The sequence below is a fragment of the Anolis carolinensis genome, unplaced genomic scaffold, assembly GCF_035594765.1.
Source record: "Anolis carolinensis isolate JA03-04 unplaced genomic scaffold, rAnoCar3.1.pri scaffold_15, whole genome shotgun sequence".
NCBI lineage: Eukaryota > Metazoa > Chordata > Lepidosauria > Squamata > Dactyloidae > Anolis > Anolis carolinensis.
In genome coordinates, this window is record NW_026943826.1 from 12,142,770 (window position 1) to 12,162,322 (window position 19,553).

Consider the following 19,553-nt stretch of genomic DNA (forward strand, 5'->3'; position numbering starts at 1 on the left):
CCACCTTTAAATATATTATTATTATTATTTTATTCCTGTATTATTATTTTATTCTGGTCTCCCAAATCCTTCCCACCTTTAAATATATTATTATTGTTGTTGTTATTTTATTCCTGTATTATTATTTTATTCTGGTCTCCCAAATCCTTCCCACCTTTAAATTTATTATTATTATTATTATTATTATTATTATTATTATTATTATTATATTCCTGTATTATTTTATTCTGGTCTCCCAAATCCTTCCCACCTTTAAATATATTATTGTTATTATTTTATTCCTGTATTATTATTTTATTCTGGTCTCCCAAATCCTTCCCACATTTAAATATATTATTATTATTTTATTCCTGTATTATTTTATTCTGGTCTCCCAAATCCTTCCTACCTTATTATTATTATTATTATTATTATTATTATTATTATTGGTCCAAGTTTGGAAACTATGAAAACTATGAATCCCATGAAGAAGCTTGGTGGGTTTACCTTAGAAGGCTGGGATTATATTATTAGTATTAGTTTTATATTGGCCATTGTGCTTTATTTTATATATATATATATATATATATATATATATATATATATATATATATATATATATATATATATGAATGATATAGCACAATGGCCAATATAATAATAGCAATACTAATAAAAAGCAATAATATATATATAGTTTCCAACAGACCTCACAAACCTCTGAAGATGCCGGCCGTAGATTCAGGTGAAACGTCAGGAGAGAGTGCTGCGGGGGACATGGCTATGTGGAATTCTCACTGTGTGTATATATAATTGTATTTATATTTTTATATATTTATATTTACATATATATATATGCCTAGTTTCCAACACACCTCACAAACCTGAGGATGCCGTAGGTTCAGGCGAAACGTCAGGAGAGAGTGCTGCTGGGGGACATGGCTATGTGGAATCCTCACTGTGTATGTGTGTGTGTGTATATATATATAATTGTATTTATATATATATATATATATATTTGCCTAGTTTCCAACACACCTCACAAACCTGAGGATGCCGTAGATTCAGGCGAAACGTCAGGAGAGAGTGCTGCTGGGGGACATGGCTATGTGGAATCCTTACAGTGCGCATATACATATATAAATATAAAAAAATTTATATATATATATGCCTAGTTTCCAACACACCTCACAAACCTGAGGATGCCGTAGATTCAGGCGAAACGTCAGGAGAGAGTGCTGCTGGGGGAACATGGCTGTGTGGAAACCTCACAGCAACCCCACCTATCTACAGTATTTGTCTCTCTTTTCTTTCCTTTATTTTGAGTCCCCCTTTTGCACTCTGCCCATGCTCAGAGGCACGGTTTGGGGAAAGCCTTTAGCAATGATTGACAGCAGTTGCTCCCGCCCCCCTCCCTGTGCTCCTTTTTCTGCGCATGCGCAGCTGGTCCCAATCCTGGGAAGAAGCAGCAGCAGAAGAGCAAAGGGAGGCGACCCCATTAAAAAGCCCGGTAAGAGAGAGAGAGAGAGATAATTAATTATAATTAATTAAAGGGGCTTTTTGTAGCCTTGATTCGTTAATTAATTGGCTTGGTTTCATTTTGCAAAACCCAGACAACCCATTGCATGGCATTGCTTTGCTTTTGCAAAATTCCCCTTGGCTTGCATTGCATTGCAAAAATGCATTGCAAAAGGCAATTAGTTGCATTGCAAAATCCAATGCAAAATGATAATAATAGTCTTGATTGAATGTGAATTATAATTCTGACTTTTTGTTTCCACATTGCATTGTGTTCCTATTGTGTTGGGATGGCTTCCCCAATGCAATGCAATGCAATGCTATGCATTCTTCTAGTTGTTGTGTTGTTGCTTTGTTTACAAAATGCAATCTTGTTATTTGTCTCACCAATGCAATTCCTATGATGAGGATGAGCATGATTATTATTGTGCTGAGTTACTTCATCAATGCATTCCTATTATTAGGTTGTTATTATCATTAATATTATTGTCATATTATTATTAGCTTTAGTTTAGTCCCCAATTATTATTATTAGTTTGTACGCCAATAATAATAATATCTTTAGTTTAGTCCCCAATTATATTATTGTTATTGTTATTATCTTTAGTTTAGTCCCCAGTTATTATTATTTAGTTTAGTCCCCAATAATAATAAGAATATATTTAGTTTAGTCAATTATTACTATTAGTTTAGTTTAGTCCCCAATTATTATTATTATGATGTTTAGTTTGTACCTCAATAATAATAATAATAATAATAATAATAATATGTTTAGTTTATACTCCTATTATTATTGTTGTTATGTACAGTGTTTCCTAATTATTTATTATTGCAATAATAATATCTTTAGTTTAGTCCCTAATTATTTTTATTATTATATTGAGTTTAGTCCCCAATAATAATAATAAGAATAATATATTTAGTTTAGTCAATTATTACTATTAGTTTAGTTTAGTCCCCAATTATTATTATGTTTAGTTTGTACCTCAATAATAATAATAATACGTTTAGTTTGTGCCCCTATTATTATTATTGTTATGTACAGTTTCCTAATTATTTATTATTACAATAATAATATCTTCAATTTAGTCCCCAATTATTATATTATTATTGTTATTATCTTTAGTTTAGTCCCTAATTATTTTTATTATTATATTGAGTTTAGTCCCCAATAATAATAATAAGAATCATATATTTAGTTTAGTCAATTATTATTATTATTTTAGTTTAGTCCCCAATTATTATTATTATGATGTTTAGTTTATACCTCAATAATAATAATAATAATAAGTTTAGTTTATACCCCTATTATTATTGTTATTGTTATGTACAGTGTTTCCTAATTTTTTATTATTACAATAATAATAATATATTTAGTTTAGTCCCCAATTATTATATTATTATTATTATCTTTAGTTTAGTCCCCAATTATTATTATTATTATTGTTTAGTTTGTACCTCAATAATAATAATACGTTTAGTTTGTACCCCTATTATTATTATTGTTATGTTCAGTGATTCCTAATTGTTTATTATAATAATTATTATTACAATGTTATTATTGTCCTTAGTTTGCTTGCAAATGCATTAATTGCCATCATGTTTAATTTTTTCCCCATTTATTATTATTACGTATTATTATTGTTTAGTTTGTTCTCCATGTATTATTATTATTATGTCATTATTGTGCTTAGTTTGCTCGCAAATGCATTAATTGCCATCATGTTTAATTTGTTCTCCATTTATTATTATTATTATCATTATTATTATTATGTTCATATATTATTATTATTGTTTAGTTTGTTCTCCATTTATTATTATTATTATTATTATTATTATTATGTCATTATTGTGCTTAGTTTGTTCGCAAATGCATTAATTGCCATCATGTTTAATTTGTTGTTATTATTATTATTATTATTTAGTTTGTTCTCCATTTATTATTATTATTATTATTATTATTATTATTGTTTAGTTTGTTCTCCATTTATTATTATTATTATCATTATTATTATTATGTTCATATATTATTATTATTATTGTTTAGTTTGTTCTCCATTTATTATTATTATTATTATGTCATTATTGTGCTTAGTTTGTTCGTTATTATTATTATTATTATTTAGTTTGTTCTCCATTTATTATTATTATTATTATTATTGTTTAGTTTGTTCTCCATTTATTATTATTATCATTATTATTATTATTATGTTCATATATTATTATTATTATTGTTTAGTTTGTTCTCCATTTATTATTATTATTATTATGTCATTATTGTGCTTAGTTTGTTCGCAAATGCATTAATTGCCATCATGTTTAATTTGTTGTTATTATTATTATTATTATTTAGTTTGTTCTCCATTTATTATTATTATTATTATTATTGTTTAGTTTGTTCTCCATTTATTATTATTATTATGTCATTATTGTGCTTAGTTTGCTCGCAAATGCATTAATTGCCATCATGTTTAATTTGTTCTCCATTTATTATTATTATTATTGTTTAGTTTGTTCTCCATTTATTATTATTATTATTATTATTATTATTATGTCATTATTGTGCTTAGTTTGTTCGCAAATGCATTAATTGCCATCATGTTTAATTTGTTCTCCATTTATTATTATTATCATTATTATTATTATTATGTTCAGTTTGTTCTCCAATTAATTATTATTAGTATATTATAATAATAGTAAATATTATTATTATGGTGATATTATTATTATTATTATTATTACTACTACAGAGCTTCTCAGCCATGCTTGGGTTGTGCCGGGCAGACTGGGGCCAGACTAGATGACCTTTGGGGGCCCCTTTCCGGCCCTAGGATTCCATGCTGTCTCCCTAATTTCCTTTCCTTCTCGTTTGGCGCGGCTTTAATTGATTCCAGCTCCTTGGAGGATTAATTTGGGGCGACACGTTTTTCTAATTAGGTCATGGCTCTCCAAAGGGTGCAATTTTTTTCCCTTCCTGGAACGACATGAAACCTCAGCTGCTTTCACAGGAAAAGACACTCTATTATTATACATTATTATTATTATTATTATTATTATTATTATTATTATTATTATTATTTTCTATGAAATGTTCCTCTGGTCTCCCAAATACTTCACACCTGTGCAAGTAGGATATATTATTATTATTATTATTATTATTATTATTATTATTATTTTATTTGTGTATTATTTTATTCTGGTCTCCCAAATCCTTCATATTATTGTTGTTGTTGTTGTTATTTTATTCCTGTATTATTATTATTTTCCGATCACCCAAATCCTTCCCACCTTCAAATTTATTATTATTATTATTATTATTATTATTATTATTATTATTATTATTGGTCCAGGTTTGGAAACTATGAATCCCATGACGGAGCTTGGTGTGTTTAGCTTGAAAGGCTGGGATTTTATTATTATCATTATCATTATTATTAATATTATTATTATTATTATTATTATTATTATTATTTTATTTGTGTATTATTTTATTCTGGTCTCCCAAATCCTTCCCACCTTTAAATATATTATTGTTGTTGTTGTTGTTGTTATTTTATTCCTGTATTATTATTATTTTCCGGTCACCCAAATCCTTCCCACCTTCAAATTTATTATTATTATTATTATTATTATTATTATTATTGGTCCAGGTTTGGAAACTATGAATCCCATGACTGAGCTTGGTGTGTTTAGCTTGAAAGGCTGGGATTTTATTATTATTATTATTATTATTATCATTATTATTATTATTATTTTATTTGTGTATTATTTTATTCTGGTCTCCCAAATCCTTCCCACCTTTAAATATATTATTGTTGTTGTTGTTGTTATTTTATTCCTGTATTATTATTATTTTCCGGTCACCCAAATCCTTCCCACCTTCAAATTTATTATTATTATTATTATTATTATTATTATTATTATTATTATTATTATTATTGGTCCAGGTTTGGAAACTATGAATCCCATGACGGAGCTTGGTGTGTTTAGCTTGAAAGGCTGGGATTTTATTATTATTATTATTATTAGTAGTAGTAGTAGTAGTAATAGTATATTGGTCATTGTGCTATATTATTATTATTATTATTATTATTATTATTATTATTATATTGGCCATTGTGCTATATTATTATTAGTATTAGTATTATTATTATTAGTCCTATCTTGGGTGTTCTGCATTATTATTATTATTATTATTATTATTATTATTATTATTATTATTATTATTATATTGGCCATTATACTATATTATTATTGTTATTAGTGTTATATTTGATGTTTTGCATTATTATTATTATTATAATATTGACTATTGTATTATATTATTAGTATAATTATTATATTGGCCATTGTACTATATTGTTATTGTTATTAGTATTATATTGGACATTTTGCATTATTATTATTATTATTATTATTATTATTATTATATTGGCTATTGTACTATATTATGATTGTTATTGTTATTAGTGTTATATTTGACCTTTTGCATCATCATCATCGTTATTATTATATGGACTATTGTACTATATTATTATTGTTATATTGGTCATTGTACTATATTGTTATTGTTATTAGTGTTATATTTGACATTTTGCATTATTATTATTATATTGACTTGTACTATATAATTATTATTATTATTATTATCATTATTATTATTATATTGGCCATTGTACTATATTGTTATTGTTATTAGTGTTATATTTGATGTTTTGCATCGTCATCATTATTATTATTATATTGACTATTGTACTATATTATTATTATTATATTGGTCATTGTACTATATTGTAATTATTATTAGTGTTATATTTGACATTTTGCATTATTTTTATTATTATCATTAGTGTTCTATTGGGCGTTCTGCATTATTATTATTATTATCGGGGTAAATGAGCTTTTCCACCCATGTTTTGACAGTCTCGAACCTCGATTCTTGGCTCATATTTTTGGAGCCGCGGGGAGTTTTTGCTTCGAAACAACAAATCCCAGCTTGACAGAGAAGGTTGCGCCCAAAAAGGTCACGACAAGCACAAAAAAATAGCACATAAAGCACATTCTTTTCGCCATTGCATTATTATTATTATTATTATTATTATTATTATTATTATAATTACTAGTGTTATATTATTATTGTTATTATTGTTAGTGTTATATTGGGCATTTTGCATTATTATTGTTATTATTGTTAGTGTTATATTGGGCATTTTGCATTATTATTGTTGTTATTATTGTGAGTGTTATATTGGGCATTTTGCATTATTATTGTTATTATTATGAGTGTTATATTGGGCATTTTGCATTATTATTGTTGTTATTATTATTAGTGTTATATTGTGCATTTTGCATTATTATTGTTATTATTGTTAGTGTTATATTGGGCATTTTGCATTATTATTGTTATTATTATTAGTGCTATATTGTGCATTTTGCATTATTATTGTTATTATTGTTAGTGTTATATTGGGCATTTTGCATTATTATTATTGTTATTATTATGAGTGTTATATTGGGCATTTTGCATTATTATTGTTACTATTGTTAGTGTTATATTGGGCATTTTGCATTATTATTATTAGTGTTATATTGGGCATTTTGCATTATTATTATTGTTATTATTAGTGTTATATTGGACATTTTGCATTATTATTATTATTATTAGTGTTATATTGGGCATTTTGCATTATTATTGTTATTATTATTATTAGTGTTATATTGGGCATTTTGCATTATTATTATTGTTATTATTATGAGTGTTATATTGGGCATTTTGCATTATTATTGTTACTATTGTTAGCGTTATATTGGGCATTTTGCATTATTATTATTATTAGTGTTATATTGGGCATTTTGCATTATTATTATTGTTATTATTAGTGTTATATTGGACATTTTGCATTATTATTATTAATGTTATATTCAGCTTTTTGCATTATTATTGCTATTATTATTAGTGTTATATTGGGCATTTTGCATTATTATTATTATTATTAGTGTTATATTGGGCATTTTGCATTATTATTATTATTATGAGTGTTATATTGGGCATGTTGCATTATTATTATTATTGTTATTATTATTAGTGTTATATTGGGCATGTTGCATTATTATTATTGTTGTTATTATTAGTGTTATATTGGGCATTTTGCATTATTATTATTATTATGAGTGTTATATTGGGCATTTTGCATTATTATTATTAGTGTTATATTGGGCATTTTGCATTATTATTATTGTTATTATTAGTGTTATATTGGACATTTTGCATTATTATTATTGTTATTATTATTAGTGTTATATTGGGCATTTTGCATTATTGTCATTATTATTAGTGTTATATTGGGCATTTTGCATTATTGTTATTATTATGAGTGTTATATTGGGCATGTTGCATTATTATTATTATTGTTGTTATTATTATTAGTGTTGGGCATGTTGCATTATTATTATTGTTATTATTATTATGAGTGTTATATTGGGCATTTTGCATTATTATTATTATTATTATGATTACTATTACCGCTGAGGAGGAAGCAGCCAGGCTTTGCAGCTGTAAGGCCATTTTGATGACAAATCAAGCAACGTTCCTGCTGTAGATGTGGGGGGGGAACGTCAGGAGAGAGTGCTGCTGGGGCGTCTCGATGCATTTTTCCAGTTGTGCTTTTTTTTTTTTTCCCCTTCCCCACTTGGCTTTGTATGTTTCTGCTTTTTTTTTCCATGTATATATATATTTATAGACGCAAAGGGAGAAAAAAAAAAGCCGAGGAAAAAAAATGGGACAAATAAATGTATTTTTAGACCTTTTAGGAAAAAGAAGCTTTTTTTTCCTTCTGGTTCTCCCAAAGGAAGGCAGCTTAAAGTGTCTTCGGATTGGAAGAGACCCCCAAAGGCTATCCAGCCTGACCCCCTTATTCCTGTATTATTTTATTCTGGTCTCCCAAATCCTTCCCACCTTTAAATATATTATTATTGTTGTTGTTATTTTATTCCTGTATTATTATTTTATTCTGGTCTCCCAAATCCTTCCCACCTTTAAAATTATTATTATTATTATTATTATTATTATTATTATTATTATTATTATTATTATTTTCCTGTATTATTTTATTCTGGTCTCCCAAATCCTTCCCACCTTTAAATATTATTATTATTATTGTTATTATTCCTGTATTATTATTTTATTCTGGTCTCCCAAATCCTTCCCACATTTAAATATATTATTATTATTTTATTCCTGTATTATTATTTTATTCTGGTCTCCCAAATCCTTCCTACCTTATTATTATTATTATTATTATTATTATTATTATTATTATTATTATTATTATTATTATTATTGGTCCAAGTTTGGAAACTAATGAAAACTATGAATCCCATGAAGAAGCTTGGTGGGTTTAGCTTAGAAGGCTGGGATTATATTATTAGTATTATATTGGCCATTGTGCTTTATTATTATTATTATTTTATTCCTGTATTATTATTTTATTCTGGTCTCCCAAATCCTTCCCATCTTATTATTATTATTATTATTATTATTATTATTATTATTATTATTATTATTGGTCCAAGTTCGGAAACTAATGAAAACTATGAATCCCATGAAGAAGCTTGGTGGGTTTAGCTTAGAAGGCTGGGATTATATTATTAGTATTATATTCTATTCTATTGATTGATCGATCTATCTATGTCTATCATTATGTTGATCTATTATCTATCTATTATATTGATCTATCATCTGTCTTTTAGTCTATTGATCTATCATCTGTCTATTCTATTATAGCTATCAATAATGTCTGCCTATTCTACTGATCTATCTATCTATCGATCTGTCTATCATCAATCTGATCTATTCATCTATCTATTCTATTAATCTATTTTGTCTATTCTGTTGATCCATCTATTTATCAATGTATCACCTATCTATGTCTATCGTTGTATTGATCTATCATGTATCTGTCTATCCGTCTATCATTATATTGATCTATCTATCATTCATTGTATTATCTATCTATTTATCCATCTATCTGTCTATCATTTTATTGATCTATCTATCATTGTATTGATCTATCTATCTATCTATCTATCTATCTATCTATCTAATCTATGTATTCTTCCACCCTATCTATCTATCTTTCATTTTATTGATCTATCTATCTCTCTATCTAATATATCTATTCTTCCACTCTATCTATCATTTTATTGATCTATCTATCTAATATATCTATTCTTCCACCCTATCTATCTGTCTATCATCTATCTATCTATCTATCTATCTATCTATCCATCCATCCATCTATCATTGTATTGATCTATCTGTTCTATTTATCTATCTTTCCACCCTATCTATCTATCTATCTATCTATCTATCTATCTATCTATCTATTCTTCCACCCTATCTATCTGTCTATCATTGATCTATCTATCTATCTGTCCATCTATCATTGTATTGATCTATCTATAATTCTATCTATCCTTCCTATCTATCTATCTATCTATCTATCTATCTATCTATCTATCTATCTATCTAATCTATCATTGTATTGATCTGTCTATCTATCTATCTATCGATATATCTATCAATCAGTGTAACTAACTATTGATCTATCTATCTATCTATCTATCTATCTATCTATCTATCTATCTATCTATCTATTCTTCCACCCTATCTATCTATCATTCTATTGATCTATCTATCTGTCCATCTATCATTGTATTGATCTATCTATAATTCTATCTATCCTTCCTATCTATCTATCTATCTATCTATCTATCTAATCTATCATTGTATTGATCTGTCTATCTATCTATCGATATATCTATCAATCAGTGTAACTAACTATTGATCTATCTATCTATCTATCTATCTATCTATCTATCTATCTATCTATCTATCTATCTATCTATCTATCTATTCTTCCACCCTATCTATCTATCATTCTATTGATCTATCTATCTGTCCATCTATCATTGTATTGATCTATCTATAATTCTATCTATCCTATCTATCTATCTATCTATCTATCTATCTATCTATCTATCATTGTATTGATCTGTCTATCTATCTATCTATCAATCAATCAGTTTAACTATCTATTGATCTGTTTATCTATCTATCTATCGATCTATGTGTGTATTGATCTGCTTTTCCTTTTGCCTTCCAGAGCCATGCCGGCCCGGCTTGTGGCGCGCCCCCCTTGGGCCCGTCCGTGGCCCCGTGGCCCCTAGGGATGTGTGGGTGGGCCCCCGGTCCCCCCCGGCCTCGGCCATGAGCGTGGGGCTGGAGCGCAACGCGGTGGCCTGGCTGTCCTGCGCGGGGCTGTCGGTGTTGGCCAACGCCTGGGGCATCCTGAGCGTGATGGCCAAGCAGAAGAAGTGGAAGCCGCTGGAGTTGCTGCTGTGCGCCCTGGCCGGCACCCACGCCCTCAACGCGGCCGTGCCCCTGGCCCTGTACGCCGTGGTCACCCTGCGCCGCCTGCGCTCCGGCTACCAGTGGAACGAGGGCCTCTGCAAGGTCTTCGTCTCCACCTTCTACACCCTCACCCTCGCCACCTGCTTCTCCGTCACCTCCCTCGCCTACCACCGCATGTGGATGGTGCGCTGGCCCGTCAACTACAGGTCAGGCTCCACAACCGGGCTCTTCTAGGACGAAGGGGCTGGTTTGCCTTCCCTTTGGTTGAGTCTTTTCTAGGAGGAAGGGGCTGGTTTGGCAGCTCTTTGGTTGGGTCTTTACTATGAGGAAGGGGTTGGTTTGGAGGCTGGTTTGGCTTCTCTTTCGTTGAGTCTTTACTATGAGAACGTGGTTGGTTTTGCTGTCCTTTGTTTGGTTCTTTGCTGTGAGGAAGGGGCTGGTTTGACTGATCTTTGGGTGCCAATTGTTTGGGTCTTTGCTCTGAGAAAGGGGTCGGTTTGGATGCCAATTGGGTTGGGTCTCTTCTATGAGGAAGGGGTTGGGTTGGATGCCAATTGGTTGGGTCTCTTCTAAGAGGAAGGAGTCAGTTTGGAGGCCTTTTGGGTGCCAATTGGTTGGGTCTTTTCTATGAGGAAGGGACTGGTTTGACTGATCTTTGGGTGCCAATTGTTTGGGTCTTTTCCATGCGGAAGGGGTTGGTTTGGATGCCAGTTGGTTGGGTCTCTTCTATGAGGAAGGCGCTGGTTTAGCTTCCCTTTCGTTGAGTCTTTTCTATGAGGAAGGGGCTGGTTTGAAAGCCCTCTCAGTATCAGTTGGTTGGGTCTCTTCTATGAGGAAGGCGCTGGTTTAGCTTCCCTTTCGTTGAGTCTTTTCTATGAGGAAGGGGCTGGTTTGAAAGCCCTCTCAGTATCAGTTGGTTGGGTCTCTTCTATGAGGAAGGGGTTGGTTTGAAAGCCCTTTCGTTGAGTCTTTACTATGAGGAAGGGGCTGGTTTGGAGGCCCTTTGGTTGGGTCTTCTATGAGGAAGGGGTCAGTTTGGAGGCCCTTTGGGTGCCAATTGGTTGGGTCTTTTCTATGAGGAAGGGGTTAGTGATTGTATTGTGTATATTGTGATTGTATTGTGTTGCTTATATTTTGTTCTTATGTTGTTTGGGCCACTGCCCCATGTAAGCCGCCCCGAGTCCCCACGGGGAGATGGTGGCGGGATATAAATAAAGTTTTATTATTATTAGTAGTAGTAGTATGGCGGCCCTTTTGTTGAGTTTTTACTATGAGAAAGGGGTTGGTTTTGCTGTCCTTCCTTTGGTTCTTTGCTGTGAGGAAGGGGCTGGTTTGACTGATCTTTGGGTGCCAATCATTTGGGTCTTTGCTCTGAGAAAGGGGTCGGTTTGGATGCCAATTGGGTTGGGTCTCTTCTATGAGGAAAAGGTTGGTTTGGCTGCCTTTTGGTTAAGTGTCTCCTATGAGAAAGGGGTTGCTTTGGCTGCCCTTTGTTTGGGTCTTTGCCACGAGAAAGGGGTCAGTTTGGAGGCCCTTTGGGTGCCCCTTTGTTTGGTTCTTTACTATGAGGAAGGGGTTGGTTTGGAGGCCCCTTAGGTTCCAATCGTTTGGGTCTTTGCTGTGAGAAAAGGGTTGATTTGAAGACCATTTCAGTGCCAATTCGTTGGGTCTTTGCTATGAGGAAGGGGCTGGTTTGACTGATCTTTGGGTGCCAACTGTTTGGGTCTTTGCTCTGAGAAAGGGGTTGGTTTAGCTTCCCTTTGGTTGAGTCTTTTCTATGAGGAAGGGGTTGCTTTGGCGGCTCTTTGTTTGGTTCTTTTCCATGAGGAAGGGGCTGGTTTGGCGGCTCTTTGGTTGAGTCTTTTCCATGAGGAAGGGGTTGCTTTGGCTTCCCTTTGGTTGAGTCTTTTCTATGAGGAATGGGTTGCTTTGGCGGCTCTTTGTTTGGGTCTCTTCTATGAGGAAGGGGTTGGTTTGGAGGCCCTTTGGTTGAGTCTTTTCTATGAGGAATGGGTCACTTTGGCAGCTCTTTGTTTGGTTCTTTTCTATGAGGAAGGGGTTGCTTTGGCTTCCCTTTCGTTGAGTCTTTTCTATGAGGAATGGGTTGCTTTGGCGGCTCTTTGTTTGGGTCTTTTCTATGAGGAAGGGGTTGGTTTGGCGGCTCTTTGTTTGGGTCTCTTCTATGAGGAATGCGTTGGTTTGGAGGCCCTTTGGTTGAGTCTTTTCTATGAGGAATGGGTCACTTTGGCAGCTCTTTGTTTGGTTCTTTTCTATGAGGAAGGGGTTGCTTTGGCTTCCCTTTCGTTGAGTCTTTTCTATGAGGAATGGGTTGCTTTGGCGGCTCTTTGTTTGGGTCTTTTCTATGAGGAAGGGGTTGGTTTGGCGGCTCTTTGTTTGGGTCTCTTCTATGAGGAATGCGTTGGTTTGGAGGCCCTTTGGTTGAGTCTTTTCTATGAGGAATGGGTCACTTTGGCAGCTCTTTGTTTGGTTCTTTTCTATGAGGAAGGGGTTGCTTTGGCTTCCCTTTGGTTGAGTCTTTTCCATGAGGAAAGGGTTGCTTTGGCGGCCTTTTGGTTGAGTCTTTTCTATGAGGAATGGTTTGCTTTGGCTTCCCTTTCGTTGAGTCTTTTCTATGAGGAATGGGTTGCTTTGGCTTCCCTTTCGTTGAGTCTTTTCCATGAGGAATGGGTTGCTTTGGCTTCCCTTTGGTTGAGTCTTTTCTATGAGGAAGGGGTTGCTTTGGCTTCCCTTTGGTTGAGTCTTTTCCATGAGGAAAGGGTTGCTTTGGCGGCTCTTTGTTTGGGTCTTTTCCATGAGGAATGGGTTGCTTTGGCTTCCCTTTGGTTGAGTCTTTTCCATGAGGAATGGGTTGCTTTGGCTTCCCTTTCGTTGAGTCTTTTCCATGAGGAATGGGTTGCTTTGGCGGCTCTTTGTTTGGTTCTTTTCCATGAGGAAGGGGTTGGTTTGGCGGCTCTTTGTTTGGGTCTCTTCTATGAGGAATGCGTTGGTTTGGAGGCCCTTTGGTTGAGTCTTTTCTATGAGGAATGGGTTGCTTTGGCTTCCCTTTGGTTGAGTCTTTTCCATGAGGAAAGGGTTGCTTTGGCGGGTCTTTGTTTGGGTCTTTTCCATGAGGAAGGGGTTGTTTTCCCTTTGTTGTCCTCTAACCCTGCCTCTTGTTGTCCCGCAGGCTGAGCAACGCCAAGAAGCAGGCCATGCACACGGTGATGGGCATCTGGATGGTGTCCTTCATCCTGTCCACGCTCCCGGCGGTGGGCTGGCACGACACGGCGGAGCGCTTCTACGCCTTGGCCGAGTGCCGCTTCCTGGTGGCCGAGATCGGCCTGGGCTTCGGGGTCTGCTTCCTGCTGCTGGTGGGGGGCGGCCTGGCCGTGGGGGCCGCCTGCGCCGCACTCGCCCTGGCCCAGACCTGCGCCCTGCGCTCGGGGCGGCCCGGCGGGGACGTGGTGCCCGCCATCGTGGTGCAGGACGCCCAGGGCAAGCGCCGCTCCTCCCTCGAGGGCTCCGAGCCCCTCCGCACCTCCCTCCAGGTCACCTACCTGGTCGCCGGCATCGTCTGCATCTACGACTTCCTCATGGGATTCCCCGTCCTGGTGAGTCCTCGTCATCCTTACCATTATTTTACATTACATATTATATTGTTATTATATTATATTACATTACTATCATCATTCCTAACTATATTAATTTTATTATTATTATTCCTATTGCCACCTAGTGGTTAATGCAAGCAATGACATCCTATTATTATTTTATATTATAATATATTATTAATAATTTTCCTAACTATATTAATATTATTCCTATCGCCACCTAGTGGTTAATGCAAGCAATGACATCCTGTTATTATCATTTTATATTTTTATATTTTTATTATTATATTATATCCAATTATTAATTTTCCTAACTATATTAATATTACCATTATTACTTTTATTATTCCTATCGCCACCTAGTGGTTAATGCAAGCAATGACATCCTGTTATTATCATTTTATATTTTTATTATTATATTATATCAAATTATTAATTTTCCTAATTATATTAATATTACCATTATTACTTTTATTATTCCTATCGCCACCTAGTGGTTAATGCAAGCAGTGACATCCTATCTGCTAAATCTGGGATCCCATTATTCTTATTCTTATTATTATTACTATTATTCCTATCGCCACCTAGTGGTTAATGCAAGCAATGACATTCTATTATTATTTTTTATATTATAATATTATATTATTTTAATTTATTATTAATAATTTTCCTAACTATATTAATAGTATTATTATTATTATCACCACCTAGTGGTTAATGCAAGCAATGACATTCTATTATTATTATTTTATATTATAATATTATATTACTGTATTTTAAATTATTATTAATAATTTCCCTAACTATATTAATATTGTTGTTATTATTATCGCCACCTAGTGGTTAATGCAAGCAATGACATCCTATTGTTTTATATTATAATATTGTATTATATTATTATAAATTAATTTTCCCAATTATATTAATTATTATTATTGCCACCTAGTGGTTAATGCAAGCAATTACATCCTATTATTATTATTATTATTTCATATTATAATATTTTATTATATTATATTATCTTGAATTATTTCTAATAATTTTATAATTATATTAATATTATTATTACTGTGATTATTCCTATTGCCACCTAATGGTTAATGCAAGCAATGACATCCTATTATTATTACTTTATATTATAATATTATATTATATTATTATAAATTATTAATAATTTTCCTAACTATATTAATATTATTATTATTATTCCTATTGCCACCTAATGGTTAATGCAAGCAATGACATCCTATTATTGTTTCATATTATAATATTATATTGTTATATTATTTTAAACTAATATTAATTATTATTATCGCCACCTAGTGGTTAATGCAAGCAATGGCATCCTATCTGCTAAATCTGGGATCTCATTATTATTATTATTATTATTATTATTATTCCTATCACCACCTAGTGGTTAATGCAAGCAATGACATGCTATCTGCTAAACCTGGGATCACATTATTATTATTATTATCGCCACCTAGTGGTTAATGCAAGCAATGACTTGCTATCTGCTAAATCTGGGATCTCATTATTATTATTATTATTATTATTATTATTATTATTATTATTATTCCTTTCGCCACCTAGTGGTTAATGCAAGCAATGACATGCTATTGTTTTATATTATAATATTTTATTATTATATTATATTATTATAAATTAATTTTCCCAATTATATTAATTATTATTATTGCCACCTAGTGGTTAATGCAAGCAATGACATCCTATTGTTTTATATTATAATATTGTATTATATTATTATAAATTAATTTTCCCAATTATATTAATTATTATTATCGCCACCTAGTGGTTAATGCAAGCAATGACATCCTATTGTTTTATATTATAATATTGTATTTTATTATTATAAATTAATTTTCCCAATTATATTAATTATTATTATCGCCACCTAGTGGTTAATGCAAGCAATGACATGCTATTGTTTTATATTATAATATTGTATTATATTATTATAAATTAATTTTCCCAATTATATTAATTATTATTATCGCCACCTAGTGGTTAATGCAAGCAATGACATGCTATTGTTTTAGATCATAATATTTTATTATTATATTATTTGAAATTAATTTTCCCAATTATATTAATTATTATTATCACCACCTAGTGGTTAATGCAAGCAATGACATCCTATTGTTTTATATTATAATATTGTATTATATTATTTGGAATTAATTTTCCCAATTATATTAATTATTATTATCGCCACCTAGTGGTTAATGCAAGCAATGGCATGGTATCTGCTAACCCTGGGCTCTGGTCTTCCTCCCCTGCGTTCAGGTGGTGAGCGTGGCCAGCCTGCGCTCGGACGTGTCTCACGAGTGGATGGTGCTGTGCGTGCTGTGGTGCTCGGTGGCGCAGTCGCTGCTCCTCCCGCTCTTCCTCTGGGCCTGCGACCGGTACCGGGCCGACGTCCGCTCCGTCTGGGAGAAGTGCCTGGCCCTCATGGCCAACGACGAGAGCGCAGAAGGTGAGATGTAGGGCTACTCGGACGGTGAGAAGTCCTCTCCGCCTCCCTGTTCTGCTCCGACCGCCACTCTCCCTCCTTCCGCTTCCTTTCCCCACAGGAAGCAGCCTGGACGGGGCCGTCCGTGCCGACCTGCTGTCCGAGCGCCCCTACGACTGCGGCCTGGCCGGGGACGCCTTGACCCTGGAGCACATCGCCAAGTACGACCTCTCCGCCCTGGAGAGGGGCCTCCCCCAGACCTACGCCCCCAAGACCCCCGCCCAGGACAGGATGCAGTACCTGCAGGTCGAACCATAATGTGCTGGGTGGGCATCTGGCGGGAGGGATCGGATGGGGTCCTGGGGTGAAACACATGTCACAATCATCTCAATCCATTGCCACTAACATTATTATTATTATTATTATTATTATTATTATTATCATCCTCATCCGCACAGTGCCTCGGTCGAAACCCTGGGGTGAAATGGGTGCCGTAATCGTCTCCATCCGTTACCGCTAATATTATAGTATTATTGGTATTATTGTCCGCACGGACCCTGGCCTCGGGCCCGCCCGCTGACCCCGCCCGCTCTCCCCGCAGGTCCCCCCGACGCGGCGCTTCTCCCACGACGACGAGACGGACGTCTGGACCACGAGCCAGATCTCGGCCTACCTGCAGCGCTGGGGGGCGGCCGGGCCGGAGATGGTGGCGGGCCTGGCGCAGCTTCTTCTCCCGCTGCCGTCTCAGGGCCTGGAGCGCCGCGGGAGTTTGCTCTCCTTCCAGGAGGACGGCGGCCGCCCGCACCGCAAGCGCCACCGCCGGCGCTCGGCCGAGAGCACCCTCTCCTTGCGGCTTTTCGACTTCCCGGAGGAGGCCGTCGCCGACGCCGCCGAGAAGCCCCCGCCGCTGCGCTCGGCCTCGGTCTCGCTGCTGGACGCCTTCCCGCTGACCTGCTTCGAGCGGGAGCCCCTCTCCGGACAGCACGGACTCCGGGCGCCGGAACGGATCCGTATCGAGTTATGCGAGGACGAGCCTGGCGACGGACGGGACTCCAGCCAGGACGCTTTCCCGGCGGGGTTGGGACCCTCGCGGTGCCAGAACGGGAGCAAAGGCAGCACAAGCAGCTTCCTGAGCTCGCCGTCGTCTGGGTACGTGACGTTCCACTCGGACTCCAGCGGCTCGGCGTCTTAGACCCCGGAAACCTCCGCCGTTTGGTTCCCAAAGTACCAAAGAGAGGGTCCCCGACGTGTTTCCGACGTGACTTCTTGCCTCTTGAGCATGGATTCAGAATCCCGGTTGCATGCGCGCCTTCGTCGTCCAGACCTCGGACAGTAATCAGGGTCCAGGAACCAGGAATCGGGCGGGGTGATCATCCAGACCTTGGACGATAATCAGGGTCCAGGAACCAGGAATCGGGCGGGGTGATCATCCAGACCTTGGACGATAATCAGGGTCCAGGAACCAGGAATCGGGCGGGGTGATCATCCAGACCTTGGACGATAATCAGGGTCCAGGAACCAGGAATCGGGCGGGGTGATCATCCAGACCTTGGACGATAATCAGGGTCCAGGAACCAGGAATCGGGCGGGGTGATCATCCAGACCTTGGACGATAATCAGGGTCCAGGAACCAGGAATCGGGCGGGGTGATCATCCAGACCTTGGACGATAATCAGGGTCCAGGAACCAGGAATCGGGCGGGGTGATCATCCAGACCTTGGACGATAATCAGGGTCCAGGAACCAGGAATCGGGCGGGGTGAATCAGGGTGCATGGTTGGTTAGTGTCTTCCTTCTCGTCCTCCGTTCCCAGCCAGGTGTTTTAGACTCCAAATCCCACCCTCTAAGGCTGTTAGGGATGATGGGAGTTGGAGTCCGAAACACCCGGGGGACCCAAGTTCGCCCGTGCCTGGACTAACCAATACATTATTATTATTACAATCGGGATTGTTTACTTTTGGATCTCGCCCGCCTCGTAGTTCTCGTTCCTTGCCAATTCACGCTCTGTTCACCCCAAACTATCATTCCCAGCATCCAGGACTGCAGTGCCCATCATCCACGAGGCACGATGGATAGGAATAGGCAGTCCCCATGGCATTCGGATTACAACACCCATCACCCACCACAGCGACCCAAACGGATGGGATTTAGAGTCTTCCTCTCAGTTCGCCGCACATCGAAGGACTACATTTTGGCAATACTTTGCCCCCTTGGACTACAGTTCCCATCATGCACTGCATGGGCCTGAGCTGATGGGATTTGGAGTCTTTTTTTCAGAGGACATTCCACCATTTTGCCCTAGGCATCCTTTGGCGATGCTTTGCCCTTGGACTACAGTTCCCATCATCCACCGTGGTACCCAAACGGATGGGATTTGGAGTCTTTTTTTCAGAGGACGTTCCACCATTTTGCCCTAGACATCCTTTGCCAATGCTTTGCTCTCGGACTACAGTGCCCATCATACACCTCGAGGCTTGGCAGATGGGATTTGGAGTCTACCTCTGAACCCTTAATGCATCAAAGGACATTCCATCATTTGTCCTTTGATGCTTTGCCCTTGG

At 35.8% G+C, this 19,553-nt stretch overlaps 1 protein-coding gene across 1 annotated transcript; it reads left to right on the plus strand.

The window, feature by feature from the left end:
* The first annotated feature begins 1,090 nt into the window (after window positions 1-1,090).
* gpr153 (G protein-coupled receptor 153) lies at window positions 1,091-18,335 on the plus strand. Its single transcript, XM_062966038.1, has 6 exons — window positions 1,091-1,489; window positions 10,662-11,115; window positions 14,097-14,520; window positions 16,828-17,017; window positions 17,115-17,299; window positions 17,595-18,335. Exons 1-6 carry the CDS (start codon window positions 1,231-1,233, stop codon window positions 18,183-18,185), a joined length of 2,103 nt encoding a protein of 700 aa, XP_062822108.1. The 5' UTR covers window positions 1,091-1,230; the 3' UTR covers window positions 18,186-18,335.
* Window positions 18,336-19,553: the final 1,218 nt, after the last annotated feature.

Excerpts from the sequence above, each read along its gene's own strand:
- gpr153 (XM_062966038.1), top strand. The coding sequence starts at position 1,231 with ATGGCTGTGTGGAAACCTCACAGCAACCCCACCTATCTACAGTATTTG. Across the intron at positions 1,490-10,661 it reads CGACCCCATTAAAAAGCCCG|AGCCATGCCGGCCCGGCTTG; the intron begins GTAAGAGAGAGA and ends TTTGCCTTCCAG. Across the intron at positions 14,521-16,827 it reads TCATGGGATTCCCCGTCCTG|GTGGTGAGCGTGGCCAGCCT; the intron begins GTGAGTCCTCGT and ends CCCTGCGTTCAG.